General features: G+C 47.5%; 1 protein-coding gene across 1 annotated transcript; it reads left to right on the top strand.

Annotated features, from left to right (window-relative positions):
• Positions 1-8,176: 8,176 nt before the first annotated feature.
• Positions 8,177-16,536, top strand: SUB1 (SUB1 regulator of transcription). Its single transcript, XM_044292674.1, has 5 exons — positions 8,177-8,286; positions 12,130-12,202; positions 15,126-15,257; positions 15,638-15,746; positions 16,290-16,536. Exons 2-5 carry the CDS (start codon positions 12,131-12,133, stop codon positions 16,367-16,369), a joined length of 393 nt encoding a protein of 130 aa, XP_044148609.1. The 5' UTR covers positions 8,177-8,286; position 12,130; the 3' UTR covers positions 16,370-16,536.
• Positions 16,537-16,789: the final 253 nt, after the last annotated feature.

A 16,789-nucleotide genomic window follows, 5' to 3' on the forward strand; every position in this document is an offset into this window, starting at 1 on the left:
TAAGAGAAAATAATAATGATCGGGTCTCCATCCCGATCGTCTCCTAGCAACCGTGCGTGAAAATCGCACCGCATCCACACTTGCTTGCGATTTTCACGCAACCCCATTCACTTCTATGGGGCCTGCGTTGCGTGGAAAACGCACAAAGAGGAGCATGCTCCGATTTTCAGGCAACGCACAAGTGATGCGTGAAAATCACCGCTCATGTGAACAGCCCCATAGAAATGAATGGGTCGGGATTCAGTGCGGGTGCAATGCGTTCACCTCACGAATCGCATCCGCGCGGAATACTCGCCCGTGTGAAAGGGGCCTTAGGCTTCCAAGCCTTTTTCCTCCAAACCTAATGATGGTCATTATGGCCAAAAAGTTTAATTTTAGTCTCGTCCGACCACAGGAAATGTCTCCAAAAATGTAGGTCTTTGTTCCTGTGTGCATTTGCAAACATTAATCTGGCTTTTTTATGCTTCTTTTGGAGTAATGGCTTCTCCCTGGCAGAGTGGCCTTTCAGCCCATGTTGATACAGAACTCATTTCACTGTGGACACTGACACAATCTTACCAGCTTCCGCCATCATCTTCACAAGGTCTTTTGCTTTTGTTCTTGGCTTGATATGCACATGTTGGACCAAAGCACGTTCATCTCTGGGGCACAGAACCCGTCTCCTTCCTGAGCGGTATGATGGCTGGACATTCCCATCTTGGTTGTACTTGCGTATAATCGTTTGTACAGATGAACGAGGCGCCTTCAGGTATCTTGAAATTGCACCCAAGGTTGAGCCAGACTTGTGCAGGTCCACAATTCTCTTCCTGATATCTTGGCTGATTTCTTTAGACTTTCCCATGATGCTACACAAAGAAGCCGTGTGTATCAGGTGTGCATTTACATACATCCTCAGGTGTGTCTCCAATTAAGGTGCCCGTGCTGCGGACCGCATACGGCGGTTCTGCAATGCATTGGGCACCGGCCGCGTGCATTCCGCATCATGGATGCGGACTCATTCACTTGAATGGGTCCGCAAATCCGGAGATGCGGTGCAAAACGGAAGCACGGAACAGAACCCCACGGAAGCACTACGGAGTGCTTCCGTGGTGTTCCGTTCCGTGCTTCCGTTGCGCAAAAAAAATAGAACTTGTTCTATTTGTGGAACAGACGGATCGCGGACCCCATTCAAGTGAATGGGTCTGCGATCCGCATGCGGCTGCCCCACGGTCGGTGCCCGTGCATTGCGGACCGCTATTCGCGGTCCGCAGCACGGGCACGGAGCCCTTACGTTCGTGGGCAAGAGGCCTAACTCAGACGTTGCCAACAAACCTAACAGAAGCGTCCAAACACATGGGCAGGCCAGGATTGTTTAAAGGCATAGTAATCTTAGTGTATGTAAACTTTTGACATTGCAAAAAGTAATAAAAATGCCTTAAAACATTCTCTCTCTCTCTCATTATTCTGGCATTTGGCAAATAAGAATTATTATGGTAATCGTAATTGACGAAAAGCAGGAAAGGATATTTTTATATAGTGAATCACCAAAAAGGAGACCCTATCTGGGAAAGGATTTATAATAGATCAAGCACATGGCCTAAACAGGCTGGTTTCCTTTCTTATCCAAGACCTTAAAATATAACTTTTAATAAACTTAAGAAAAACAACATAACAATTATTAAATAGTAATTTGTGAGCAATCAACATGCGGGTTAAAACTAGCTGACGGTCACTGTTGGTGCTACAATGTTGTGTTTTGTGCAGAGGTTTCCGTCGGGAGTGCACTTCCCTACGGCAACTCTCTATTTGTAGCACACACTATTCTCCTTTGACAGGCATGCTCAACCTGCGGCCCTCCAGCTGTTGCAAAACTACAACTCCCAGCATGCTCGAACAGCCTACAGCAAGGAATTGTGGGAGTTGTAGTTTTACAACAGCTGGAGGGCCGTACGTTGAGCATGCCTGTCCTATGACATACTTCTAAGCTACCATCGAGCTCATATTGCTTTTAGCACACTCACAGTGATGATCAGCTAGCTTTAACCCGCACATTGATTGCTCACAAATTACTATTTAATAATTTATGTTGTTTTTCCTAAGTGATTTTTTAAAAGTTATAGTTTAAGGTCTGGGGTAGCCTGTTTAGGCTATGTGATTGTTTTTTTTTATATAGTGTATGTAAACTTCTGCTTTCAACTGTATATACAGAAGGCTTGATGCCACAAGAAAGGGGCGAGCAATAGAGATGAGCGAATCGAAGTTGACAAAGTGGAATTCGATCCAAATTTCTGGAAAAATTTGATTCGCACCGAATCTCCTCATGCTTCGTGGTAATGAATCGCATTTTGTCCCTAAAATGGCTGCTGCATGTGTTAGGACGTGGAGCAAAGAACTCTGGGAACAAGGGATCACCCATAATGCCATGCAAGCAGCCAGCCAGCCCTGTGATGTCACAGCCCTATAAATAGCCTCAGCCATCTTGGATTCTGCCATTTTCCTGTGCACTTAGTGCAGGGAGAGACGTCAGCAGGCGCTAGGGACAGTGCTAGGAAAAACTTGAAAAGTTTTATTTTGCTCAATAGATGTTCAGGGAAAGAACATTAGAAGTATAGGGAAAGGATAGGGAGGAATTATTCCACAGTATAAATAGAGAACAGGGTCCAATAGGGGAGTGCACAGTACAGCCTGGGTAATAGGAACAATCCTATTACACCTTGCTGCACTGACTGGGGATCCGAATTGCCATTATACAGCTCTGTAATTCCAGCAAACCTTGCTTGATATTGAGGTGCAAGTGCCGTGTGATACAGCCATTAACAGGGTGTATCACTAGCAAATATTTCTACGTCTTATTTGCCCTTGTGCGGTGCAGTTACATGTTCTAAAGCATTTTTTAGCTTGTATTAGTTTGGAAAAAAGGGCTTATTGGCCGTTGTTTGGTGAAGTGACAAAATTACAGCCCCTTTTGCCGTGTATTAGTGGCAAAAAAAAAGTATTATTTGCTGTTCAGCGGTGCAGTTATATGTTCTAAATTCACCTCCACACTATGTCATAGGGCCACTCTGTGGTCTTCTCATGCTGTTCCCACTCTCCCCACATTATTACTGGGCCATTATTTTGCATTTCGGCCTGGCTGACATCATCATTTATTTGACCTTTCTTCTGATCTGTCAGAAGGAACGAAAAATGAGATGCACAACGGATCCTGTCTGTGTAACAGCTGTAAGGCCTGCATGACATGGTCCCTATTTTGCATCAGAATTGGCTTATGATTTGGTAGCCAGGAGTGGGTACAAAACATAGAAGACATGCAAATATTCCGTTCACGTGTCATCTCTGTTTTGGATCCACTCCTGTTTTTTTTGGGCATTAGCAATACTGATGGATTACTGACCAAATGCTGACTGAGTGAAGGCGGTTATTGCTCTGACAGATCAGAGAAAGGCCTCATGCACACGGACGTTTTTTTTCACGGTCCGCAAAACGGGGTTCCGTTGGTCCGTGATCCGTGACCGTTTTTCCGTCCGTGGGTCTTCCTTGATTTTTGGAGGATCCACGGACATGAAAAAAAAGTCATTTTGGTGTCCGCCTGGCCGTGCGGAGCCAAACGGATCCGTCCTGAATTACAATGCAAGTCAATGGGGACGGATCCGTTTGATGTTGACACAATATGGTGCCATTTCAAACGGATCCGTCCCCATTGACTTTCAATGTAAAGTCTGGAGTTCTGTTATACCATCGGATTGGAGTTTTCTCCAATCCGATGGTATATTTTAACTTGTAGCGTCCCCATCACCATGGGAACGCCTCTATGTTAGAATATACTGTCGGATATGAGCTACATCGTGAAACTCATTTCCGACAGTATATTCTAACACAGAGGCGTTCCCATGGTGATGGAGACGCTTCAGGTTAGAATATACAAAAAAACTGTGTACATGACTGCCCCCTGCTGCCTGGCAGGTGCTGCCAGGCAGCAGGGGGCAGACCCCCCCCCCCTGTTTTTAACTCATTGGTGGCCAGTGGGCCCCCCCTCCCCTGTTGTTAACTCGTTGGTGGCCAGTGTGCGCACCCCCCTCCCTCCCTCTATTGTTTTAATACATTGGGGCCAGTGTGCGCGCGCCCCCCAACCCCCCCTCTATTATTTTAATACATTGGGGCCAGTGTGCGCGCGCCCCCCCAACCCCCCCCCCTCCCTCCCTCTATTGTTTTAATACATTGGGGCCAGTGTGCGCGCGCCCCCCCAACCCCCCCCCCCTCCCTCCCTCTATTGTAATCATCATCGGTGGCAGCGGAGTAGAAGATTTTCATACTTACCTGGCTGCTGGCTGCTGCGATGTCTGCGTCCGGCCGGGAGCTCCTCCTACTGGTAAGTGACAGCAATGCGCCGCACAGACCTGTCACTTACCAGTAGGAGGAGCTCCCGGCCGGACGCAGACATCGCAGCAGCAAGAAGCAGGTAAGTATGAAAATCTTCTACTCCGCTGCCACCGATGATGATTACAATAGAGGGAGGGAGGGGGGGGGGGGGGTTGGGGGGGTGCGCACACTGGCCCCAATGTATTAAAACAATAGAGGGAGGGAGGGGGGGTTGGGGGGGCGCGCGCACACTGGCCCCAATGTATTAAAACAATAGAGGGAGGGAGGGGGGGTTGGGGGGGGGGGGCGCGCACACTGGCCCCAATGTATTAAAACAATAGAGGGAGGGAGGGAGGGGGGTGCGCACACTGGCCACCAACGAGTTAACAACAGGGGAGGGGGGGGGGCCGCACAATGATATTCAAACTGGGGAGGGGGGGGGGGGGGGGTCTGCCCCCTGCTGCCTGGCAGCCCTGATCTCTTACAGGGGGATATGATGGGGTTAATTGTACTATCATATCCCCCTGTAAGAGATCGGGTGCTGCCAGGCAGCAGGGGGCAGTCTTGTACAAAGTTTGCAGTGTATTCTAACTAGAAGCGTCCCCATCACCATGGGAACGCTTCTGTGTTAGAATATACTGTCGGAAATGAGTTTTCACGAAGTGAAAACTTAGATCAGAAAAAGCTTTTATGCAGACGGATCTTCGGATCCGTCTGTATGAAACTAAAACCTACGGCCACGGATCACGGACACGGATGCCAATCTTGTGTGCATCCGTGTTCTTTCACGGACCCATTGACTTGAATGGGCCCGTGAACCGTTGGCCGTGAAAAAAATAGGACAGGTCTTATTTTTTTCACGGCCAGGAAACACGGCTCACGGATGCGGCTGCCAAACGGTGCATTTTCCGATTTTTCCACGGACCCATTGAAAGTCAATGGGTCCGTGAAAAAAAACGGAAAACGGCACAACGGCCACGGATGCACACAACGGTCGTGTGCATGAGGCCAAAGGGTAAAATAATCAGTGACGTCAACACAAACTTACTGCTGACACCTTCTCCACTCTGTCGGGGGCTCTACTTGTATAAGTGTTTAATAGAACAGGTTCTGTAGACATCTATGTGGAGTCAGCTGACAACGGTATAAAAGGAGTGCGCTCTTTCACGCTATAGTAGGATCTTGGGTCTCTGTACGGTTCTTTATACCTGACGCTAACATCAACCTGTAAGGCTGAGTTCACACTTGAGTTATCTGGTCAGTTTTGGCCCCGTGACTGCCCAAATAAGTGAAGTGTGCAGTGATTCTAAGGCCCCTTTCACACGGGCGAGTTTTCTGCACGGGTGCAATGCGTGAGTTGAACGCATTGCACCCGCACTGAATCCTGACCCATTCATTTCTATGGGGCTGTTCACATGAGCGGTGATTTTCACGCATCACTTGTGCGTTGCGTGAAAATCGCAGCATGTTCTATATTGTGCGTTTTCCACGCAACGCAGGCCCATAGAAGTGAATGGGGCTGCGTGAAAATCGCAAGCAAGTGCGGATGCGGTGCGATTTTCACGCACGGTTGCTAGGAGACGATCAGGATGGAGACCCGATCATTATTATTTTCCCTTATAACATGGTTATAAGGGAAAATAATAGCATTCTGAATACAGAATGCATAGTACAATAGCGCTGGAGGGGTTAAAAAATAAAATTTAATTATTTTCCCTTATAACATTGGTTAGAAGGGAAAATAATAGCTTTCTGAATACAGAATGCTTAGTGCAATAGCGCTGGAGGGGTTAAAAAAAAAATAATAATAATAATAATTTAACTCACCTTAATCCACTTGCTCGCGCAGCCGGCATCTCTTCTGTCTCTTTCTTTGCTGATTGCAGTCAAAGGACTTGTGGTGACGTCGCTCCGGTCATCGCATGATCCATCACCATGGTAAAAGATCATGTGACGGACCATGTGATGCCCGGAGTGACGTCACCACAGGTCCTTTGACTGCAGTCAGCAAAGAAAGAGACAGAAGAGATGCCGGCTGCGCGAGCAAGTGGATTAAGGTGAGTTAAATTATTATTATTATTTTTTTTTTAACCCCTCCAGCGCTATTGTACTATGCATTCTGTATTCAGAATGCTATTATTTTCCCTTCTAACCATGTTATAAGGGAAAATAATACAATCTACAGAACACCGATCCCAAACCTGAACTTCTGTGAAGAAGTTCGGGTTTGGGTACCAAACATGCCGATTTTTCTCACGCGCGTGCGAAACACATTACAATGTTTTGCACTCGCGCGGAAAAATCGTGCATGTTCCTGCAACGCACCCGCACCTTTTCCGGCAACGCCCGTGTGAAACCAGCCTAAGAGCGACATCTGTCATCTGCATGTCATACGGACCCACAGTATTGTTTCACTACCACAGCAGACTCCCTATGCGTGTTACTGCAAGGCATAGTGTGCTACACCACTATACAGGCTCTCTGCAGCCAGGAAATAGACGTTTTTTAACGCGATTCGCCGTGAATAAGTTTGGATCGAATTGAATATTTTCGGAAAATTTGGCGAACTAGCCGAATCGAATTATTGACAAATTAGCTAATCTCTAGCGGGCATAGGGTTGTCACCTTTCCCAACAAAAAATAACGGGCAAGTTAAACCACACCCAAAGTGGGTGTGGTTGTAGGGGCGTCGCTTAACACGGGGTGTGAAGTCACTGTCATACTGTGGCTCCGCAGGAATATTAAAGCCTCCATTAGTGCCCCCATTAGTGTGCCCCAGTAAGAGTAATGGCCCTATTAGTGTGCCCCAGAATGAATAATGCCCCCTATTAGTGACCCAGTAAGAATAATGCCCCCATTAGTGCCACCCATTAAGAATAATGCCTTCATAGTGACCCCCAGTTAGAGTAATGTGGCCCTCATCCCCCGGGAGCCGTCACACTGACTGTAGAGTGTTGTGTGAGAGTCAGACAGCTTTCCTGGGCCTGGTAACAGAGACCGGGGGAGAGGGGAGGTGTCATGATAGGAAAGGAGCGCAGCAGAAGAGCCGGGGACGGGAGGAGCGCAGGCCCGCGGCTCCTCTTATTGTTATCCAGCCTGATCTGGGAGTGAGAGCGGCTCAGTCCCGGTGCGGCCGCCATGCTGTGGGGCAAGGGTTTGCTGCTGTCCCTCAGCGGCGTCTTCCTGCTCCTGACCACCCGCAGCCCCCAGCTCTCCGGCTTTCACTCCATCCTGACCGGTGGCCTCGTCCTCTTCAGGTTCGAGCCGATCCCAGGCCGCCGGCCACTCACAGCTCGTCGCCGCTCACTCGCCGCCAGCTGTCAGGACCATGAGCGAGCAAGTCAGACAGTCTGCACTGCAGTTTGAAATTAATCCTGTGCCCGGTTCTGAGAAAGGCTTGTACCCGGGCACAGGATTACAAAACCGGACTGTCCGGGTGGCAACCCTAAGCGGGCACCATTAGAAATGGGGAGGGGGGGGGCATGTTAAAAAGAGTGGTCTAGTTTTAAAAATCTATATATATTGGCAGCATACACCATCCCCTCTCCTGGGGACTGTGGGCCAAAAACTGGGAAATATAATGTAGCTTGTACAAATTAAATACCAAATGTATGGGGTGCTAGGAGAAGGCTTTCTCATCGCCTCCTGTTCCACTATCACGTGACTTAAAGCTCCGGGGAGCCCATACACTATAGGGCGCTGCAAAACTGAATTGGCAAAGACATTGCCATTTTTTCGACAAGACGTAAACTGTAGGCAACTTTAAATACCGCCAACCACAATATGGCTGCCGGGTAATCTCTCCCCCCCCCAATTACGCAGACGGTTACGTGGCTACGTCAGCGCATGGCCAGGACGCTCTTTCTTCGCCTCGTGTAGCGGGGGTCTGACGTCACTTCCTCTCGGAGACGGTATTCTAGTAATTCGGGCTTCAGGCAGTGCAGACAGGTGAGTGCTGTGTGTGCGGGTGAGCAGCGGCCCCGAGTGACGGGAAGGACAGATAGGGGTGGAGGGTGTAGTGACCGCAAGCATCCGTAACGCTGCCCTGTTATGGCGGGAAAGTGTCTGGCGGAGGTTTAGTTGCGGAGCAGCCTCTCTATGAGGGTAGTGAAGACCCCCCTCCCCCTATAGATGGAGGCCCCGTGCATGTATCCTGTCAGCCGCGGCTTGTGCTCCCGACTAGGTGCCATATTGTCAGCAGAGGGAAAATGGCGCTAATGAGAGGGAGAGGCGGCGGGATTATACAGAGAATATGCCGGCTATTGTCCGTAGCTACCATATTAAACCCGCGAAAGGCATGATGGGTACTGTAATATGGTTGCCATGGGCAACACCTCATCCTTGTGCTGTAGACTCCCAGAACCAAGGCACAGTCACGTGTACACAGACCCTCCCCCTCCATCTGTGGAGCTAATGGATTCCTCCATTGTATTGAGTGCTTTGAAGCTGTGTCTTTGGGAGGTCTCATTCTATTTAAGGGGGAGGGGGCGGTGGCTCTGGGACAATGCATTCTAGTTAGGGGGAGGGGTGCTTTTTACCGCCTCTCAAAATGCTAACATTTATTAAGACCAGCGTTTTAATAACTCCTGGCCAGTCTAAATCCACGCCTCCTTTCTTGCAGGCGTAGATTTAGAACATTGTCTAAGCTTAAAATAATGGGTCTGGCCATTTTTATTTTTTTAGACCTGCTTTGGCCGGGGAAAAGTCGCAGATTGTGGCGCAAATAACACGGGAGGAATAAAGGATAAAAATTGTGTGAATTTTAGGTGGAAAGTAGAGCACAGTAGGTTTCAGTCAGTTTTGCAAGTTTCTAAAAATCTTTATTTTACTGCCTCAACTTCACTGCTGGCTGTCAGTGAATAGAAACACCCAGAAACTGAAAACATGTGCAGATCTGCTACTTTTTATGGTTGGTGTTATAGTGGTCTCTGATGTAGAGCACCCTGTCGGCTTGCAAGGCCTCCTGCACACGACTGTGTATTTTGCGTTCTGCAAACGGCGATTCTGCAATGTACAGGGATATCGGCCGCGTGTATGCTGCGTTTTCTTAATAGAAGTGCCTATTATGGTCCTTTGGATGTAAAAGCGCTTTAAGGCTTCGTGCACATGCCCATATATTTTGGGTCCACATCCTATCAGCATTTTTTGCACATCACACACGGCGCACGTGAGTATAATGCTGCTCACTAACATACCATGGCAGCCAGGACTTCAGTAGTGTCCTGGCTGCCATGGTAACCGATCGGAACTGCCCACTGCCACTAATGTAGAGACTGAGGAACATTTCCGGCACCCGACCTCTGACAGGACTCTGTGATCCGCGCGATTAACCCCTAAACTGAGGGGTTAATTGCGTCAGATCGCAGCGTGCAGTCATAGTGGCCGGGATATGGCCGGCACATGAGCGCTACGTTGGTATTCAGGCATTCATTGGTGCCTGGCGCAGTGGCCACAGTCCCTCCTACTCTGTTCTTATTGGTGGACAGCGGCAGCCACGCACAGTGGGGAGGGAGGAACTCCCTCCTTCTCCACTGTATCGGCTCAGGAGAACATGGTGCGCGCAGAGAGCGCGATCATTCACTACCGCTCCGTGGTCATATCGCAGTCTGGCGATATGCACAAAATCCATATCGTGGCACAAATTTATATCGCCCACCCCTAAGTCACAGCATCACAAACATTTTTGTCTTTTTTTCTTTTTCGTATCTCTAAGAAAACACTTTTGAGTCATATGCAAATTTGTTAAAAAGAGGGAGGTTATCCCCGGGGTTAACGGTGCCCGGGCTCGCCCTTCTATGTGGAGCCCCGCACCTCCCTTTGGCTTGTTCTCTCCACCTCCTTCAGCAAGTTCCTAGATGAAATCCTGCTGAGGCGGACTGCTGGACTTGCCTCACACCTGCGCAGTCAGCATCATGCACTGGCTTATTGCACATGTGCAGTGAACTTGATGATGCTGCTGTCCATGAAAGGGTACTAAGTGCGCAGTAGCCCTATGTGGGCAGCCGCATCGAGTTCTCTGCACTTGTGGAGGGCGCTGACTGCGCAGGTGCGAGGACAGTCCAGCAGTGCGCCTGTGCAGGATTTCATGTAGGCACTTGCTGACAAAGCTGAAGGAGGTGTTGAGTAGCGGGGTGTGCCGGGTTATCATTAGTCCTGGGGACTACCCTTTGGGCTCTAATTTGCATATGGCTCAAGTGTTTGTTCATTTTCAAAGCTCCAGAGGATAAAAGGGACCAAAAAGCTTGATACTGCAGGATATCATTAATATGTTAAAATGTGGTGACAGACCCCTTTAAATGTAGTTAAAAGGGGTTATCCAGTTTATAGGCTCCATTTTCATTCACCCTCTGACAGTGATTTAAAGGGAGGGGGAGGCTGTCTTCTGTTATGTAATCCTTATTTCTTCTCTATAGCGAGTCATAGAGCTTCTCTCATCTATCGAGAACGGAGCCCCACAAGGTGGTGACTGGAGGACTCCGGTCCAACCACCACCAAGCCGGCCCCCTATAGAGGTGAATGAGCGCATACTGCCCATGCGCGGCTCCCTCTCCCATTCATTTCTCTGGGGCTTACGGAAATGGTCGAGCCAGCCCCATTGAAAATGAATGGAGGGCGGCTGCGCCCTCCTTCACTTACGGAGCTCCGTTCTCACTATAGGCTGGGACCCGCACCTATAAGACAATGGGGGCATATCCTAGCGATATGCCCCTGTTGTCCTTGATGAGACAACCCCTTTAAAGGGGTTATCCACCTTTTACAGACAGACTGATCATCAGCGTGTGATATGTGGGAGTTCAACACCCAGGACCCCCGCCTATTTGCTTTATGAGGCACCGGCGCTCGCAGTAGTGCCGTGGCCTTCTTTCTCCTCCCCTGTAGGCAAGTGACTGTAGGTCAAATGGCCTTCGCACAGGTCAGCCCCATTGAAGTGAATGGAGCTGACCTGTCCCCAGGTCACGTGACCTATAAATCGTGACATCACTGGCCTACAGGGAGCAGCGAGATGGCTGGGGCACTACTGCGAGCGCCGGTGCCTCCTCAGACAGCAAAACAACGGGGTCCTGGGTGTCGGACTCCCACAGATCACAGGCTGATGACCTATCCAAAGAATAGATCGTCAGTCTGTAAAAGGTGGATAACCCCCTTTAAACTAAGGGGCTATAAAGTAGAGTCTACAGGTGTGATTACATGTGAAAGCACTTCTGGGGGTGTGCTGTAATCTGCTGCGATGGCTTCTGTTACATAAGGAAGACTATTCGTTCAATGCAAATTGAACATGTGTAGGTTTCATAATGGAGACGGAAGTCGTGTGCTTCTCTGCAGAGAGTCGGAACTCATCATGAGGACGCAGGCTTTAGGACTACCTTGCCTCAATGACAGGAAATATTTAAAGGGGTTATAAAGGAATTGATAATGATGACTGATCCTCAGGATAGGTCATCATTATCACATCGACAGGGATTCGAGTCCCGGCACCTCCACCGATCAGTTGTTTCAGGGAGCCTCCGTGCTCACCAGAGTGATGTAGGCTCCCGGCAGCTCTGCCAGCACAGCGCCTTACATAGTATAGTGGTTGTTGTTGGTATTGCAACCTGGGCCCAAATGGACGTCACCTCACAGACTGAGGAAGCGGCTGCAGTGGAGTGCAGCAGCTCCTTCCAACATCTGATTGGTGGGTGTCAGGTCATCAATACGTGATCGGTAGTGGTCAGATTCCTATCTTTAGGATAGGTCACCAATATTTAAGTCCAGTAAACCCCTTTTAATTCATATATATATTTTATTTTTCAGGATGCCTAAATCAAAGGAACTAGTTTCTTCAAGCTCATCTGGAAGTGATTCTGATAGTGAGGTTGACCTAAAGGTGAGTGTCTGTTAGGACGTGTTCACATGATGGTTTTTGTCTCATGATTAGGGTCCATTCACACATTTGCGTGTGTTTTGTGGATCCGCAAAACACGGACACTGCCAATGTGCATTCTGCATTTTGCGGACCGCACATTGCCGGAACTTATAGAATATGCCTAAAGGTGAGGCAATTGCGGACAAGAATAGGGCATGTTCTATTTTAGAAATTAATGGGTCTGCAATTCCGTTCCGCAAAATGCGGAACGGAATTGTGGATGTGTGAATAGAGCCCTAACATTAAAGGGGTTATCCGAGTTATTTTTTTGTTCTTTCTATGTTCCTAACTAAGCAAATGTAACAGAATTCACTCACTCTATCTCCGGTGGCTGGTTTCTCAGATTTCACTGAGGGTCACGTGACCTGTGATGTCAGCTTCTCTCTGCTCTGATAAAGGTCTGTTACAAGCCTGAGACTCACTGTGCCCCCCCCCCCCCCCCTTCACTGCCATCTACTCTTTGCTAGGATTCTTAACCCTTTCAGCTGCACAGCTCTGCAGGCAGGGACAATTCTGGGCACTGGAGCTGAATGACTAGAGAGAGCATTACACAAGAAGGTAGGGGGAAGATCCTGTGTGTATTAGCAGTGTCATTATACAGGTGGGACATGTAGTCCTACACATGCAACATGCTGCAGAGTCTCCCAGCACTCAGGGCAGCTCTTGTATCCACTCCCTAAGCAGTGTCATTATACAGCTGGAACTTGTAGTCCTACACATACAACATGCTGCAGAGTTTCCCAGCAGACAGACATGTCACTCAGGGCAGCTCTTGTATCCACTCCCTTAGCAGAGCAGGGGGACGGGCAGAGATTGTTTTTATTGCATGTAAACAAAGAGCCAGAAAAGAACCAGGGAAATGAGGAAAAATATTTTTTTTTGCATAAAACTTGCTTAGCTCAGTTATATATCAGATTTTCAGTGCTATATTATTATTTTTCATAACTCGGACAACCCCTTTAATAAGGGAAAAAAATGGATGCAGAGCTTAGTATACGGTTTCCCAGTCCTGCGGAGTCCATGAAAAGTGTACGCTAAACTGATGTATTTTATTGCAATGAAACCCTATGGTGACCAATCTACTAATGGACCATCAACCTGTGTATAGGGGATAACTTGACATAACCTGAATACCTCTTTAATAAAACTTGGAAATAAAAACTACTAACATGCTATATAAAATAAAAGTGGAGAACAAAATATGCGGAGGCGGTGTTCATATCATGTTTTTGTCACAAGTTTAACATCGAACGCGTTAAATGGATACAATACGGTGGCATACCGTATTGTATCCATTTAACGCGTTCGATGTTAAACTTGTGACAAAAACATGATATGAACACCGCCTCCGCATATTTTGTTCTCCACTTTTATTTTATATAGCATGTTAGTAGTTTTTATTTCCAAGTTTTATTAAAGAGGTATTCAGGTTATGTCAAGTTATCCCCTATACACAGGTTGATGGTCCATTAGTAGATTGGTTGGGGGGCTGGCTATCATGAGAATGGGGGCTCTGTACCCCATGATGACCCTCAAAATGAATGGAGCTGCAGGCTGCTCATGTGTGTGCATTGCTGCTTCCTTAAAGGGGGAACTTAATATTGACGGCCTAGCCTCAGGATAGGTCTTCAGTATCAGATGCAGTGGTTGTCAGCCCCCCGCAGATTAGCTTTTTGAAGTGGCTGCTGTGCTTTTTCGGAGCTGGGTGAGTGCTGCAGCCACCTCGCAGCTTTCCATACATTGCGCCATACATTGTACATCAGCTGTGCTTGGTATTGCACTAGAATGGGGCTGAGCTGCGTCTAGGCCATGTGACCGATGTGCGGTGACGTCAATGGCCAAGCAAACAGGACTAAGCGCTCACGGAGTGCTGCAGCCTCTGACTAGCTGATCAGAGATTCAGACCAACCTAGTCTCATATTGCTGACCTATCCTGAAGACAGGCCATCAATATCAAATTCCCAGGGAGACCCCTTTAATTTCTAGGGGGATGCCGGAATTGTCAGTACAAATAGAGTGCAGTGATCAGCTATTTTCCGTTGTACTGACTTTTCATACTCAGTAGTTCTCTTTACGGAGGTTACCCAGCTCCCAGAGCTAGTATTGAATTACCAAATCCTCCACCAGTATTGGAGGAGTCCCACGTCGCATGCTCCTGCAAAACCATTGTTTGCTTAATTTGCACAGAAATTCTGCAACAAAGAGCAGAACAATGTTAGTGGATGTAGTTTTAGCAAGCCCTTTGTTCATTCATGGCATAAAATATCACCCCCACATTATAGGCATGGTGTGGATTTTGGTAAGGTTTTTTTAGACCCCTCCCACAGCAAAATATTTGCATGATGTGTGAAGCTAGCACATATATTTTATATATTTAGCAAAATCTGCACCAAAAAAAAAGCATGTGTATTGAAATTTTGCAAAGTCTTAGGCTAGGTCTACACGACGACATTTGTCGCGCGACATTTTGTTGCACTAATGTCGCGCGACAATTTTTATAATGGCAGTCTATGGTGTCGCACTGCAACATGCGACATGGTGCGACTGCGACGCGACAGTCGCAGAAAAATCCATCTTGAATGGATTTTCTGCGACTGTCGCGTCGCAGTCGCACCATGTCGCATGTTGCAGTGCGACACCATAGACTGCCATTATAAAAATTGTCGCGTGACATTGGTGCAACAAAATGTCGTCGTGTAGACCTAGCCTTACTCCGGTGCATCGTTTAGAGAACGCAGTGTTTACCCAACCGCTGCGGCCTCTTTGAACAGGTGTGTGTGTGTGTGTGTGTGTGTGTGTCCGCCCCCCCCCCCCCCCCCCCATCTGCCATCTTGTCTGGGTTTAATTACAGATTGCTGCATTAAATCCTCTATTTTGTTTTAAGGCAAAGAGAAAAAAGCAGCCGCCCCCACCAGAGAAGGAAAAGCCAGCAAAGAAGCAGAAGTCCGGAGAGAGCTCCAAAGGCTCTGCCTCCACTAAACAGAGCAGTAGCAGCCAGGAGGATAACATGTTCCAGGTATGTTCCCTTTGTAAAACTTTAGCCTGGCTGTGTGAACGCAAAGAATTGAATTGAAATTGTGTGTAACAAATTGGAAGATATACACATGCATGCTCGGCTAACTTCTTGCAGGAGATAAACCATTGCAATAGTCGAGTAAGCTCCATGTGTACCGGACATGGGAGTTGAGGCCGGCCTGTTCATGTGAATGAGCCTTGCTGCAGATGACAAGTGTGCTGCTGTGCAATGAGAAACTGAATGGGCAACCGCTGGAAATCAGCATGGTGGGCCCTTCATTCTTGGCATCAGTGAGAGAGAGATGGCATATTATAGATCTTCTCAAACTATGTACATAGATGTCTATGAACAAAGTTTTAAAAAAAAAATTTCCTTTTCAGATTGGAAAAATGCGGTACGTTTCTGTTCGTGAGTTCAAGGGGAAAGTTCTGATTGACGTCAGAGAATATTTTATGGACAACCAAGGAGAAATGAAGCCTGGAAGGAAAGGTAATGTGTACATCAATGCCACTGTGATTGGGGCTGAAGGGCAAAATATTGCATTAGGGCTCATGCACATTAGTCTGCATCCAATTTGCTTTTTTTTTTTTTTTTTTTTTTTTTTTATGTGTACCCATTCACTTCAATTGGGCCGTAAAAGATGCCGACAGCACACTGTGTGCTATCCGCATCCGGTTGTCCGTTCCGTGGCATCTGCAAAATGTGGACCGCTCACGGCCGGTATCCGTGTTTTGCAGATCCGCAATTAGTGGACCACAAAACAAGCTATGGTTGTGTGCATGAGCCCTTACTGTTGACCTCCTGTGTGTCTCTACAGGGGGGGGGGAGAGTTGTTTGTAACCGGGTTGGGATTCTTGGGTGGTGGGCAGCGGGTGAGTGTGATTCTTTTCATAGGTACCACACGCTAGGAGGCATACTTTAGAAGGGATCCAATCCTGAAATACCCCTGTGTCTTCCCATAAATGACCCAGTAGCTTTTTTGTATGATGATCTCTCCAGCGCAGCCCGATAAATCGTTGTTTTTTTTTACAGGTATCTCTTTGAACCCTGAGCAATGGAACCAGCTGAAGGAACAGATGTCGGACATTGACGATGCAATAAGAAAACTGTAACCCTCCATCCACTGGCAGAGAAGCCTCCTTGTTCTAGTTTTAAGCACTCTTTTTACATTTGCAACTTTGTTTTCTACTATGTTTTACAAATTATTATTCTTTTGGATTGCAACATGATTTGTATGATGACGCATTTTTATGTGCATTAAAACAAGGCAAATTTGAAATGCAGTTTGAGCCTCAATTTACAACTGGAGAAAAGAAACCCTCCTGCTGCTGCTTATCCAATGTGTGTTCGTTTTCTGCAGAGTTGTGCATCACGTTATTTATATGAATTCCTGTAGGAAATTTCATTACTGTTAACAGTACAATGGAGCGAAAGGTTCTCAGCGTAGGCCAGAAATTGATGATCATGTCCTTATTTTGAAGTGAATGTTTGAATTCTTTTTTTTTCTTTAGAAATGTTTTGTAAAATCTTGA

This window comes from Bufo gargarizans, chromosome 1 (assembly GCF_014858855.1).
Source record: "Bufo gargarizans isolate SCDJY-AF-19 chromosome 1, ASM1485885v1, whole genome shotgun sequence".
Lineage (NCBI taxonomy): Eukaryota > Metazoa > Chordata > Amphibia > Anura > Bufonidae > Bufo > Bufo gargarizans.

Coding starts and splice junctions, on each gene's coding strand:
- SUB1 (XM_044292674.1), top strand. CDS start 12,131: ATGCCTAAATCAAAGGAACTAGTTTCTTCAAGCTCATCTGGAAGTGAT. Junction 15,258..15,637: donor AGGAGGATAACATGTTCCAG/GTATGTTCCCTT, acceptor TTTCCTTTTCAG/ATTGGAAAAATGCGGTACGT. Junction 15,747..16,289: donor AATGAAGCCTGGAAGGAAAG/GTAATGTGTACA, acceptor TTTTTTTTACAG/GTATCTCTTTGAACCCTGAG.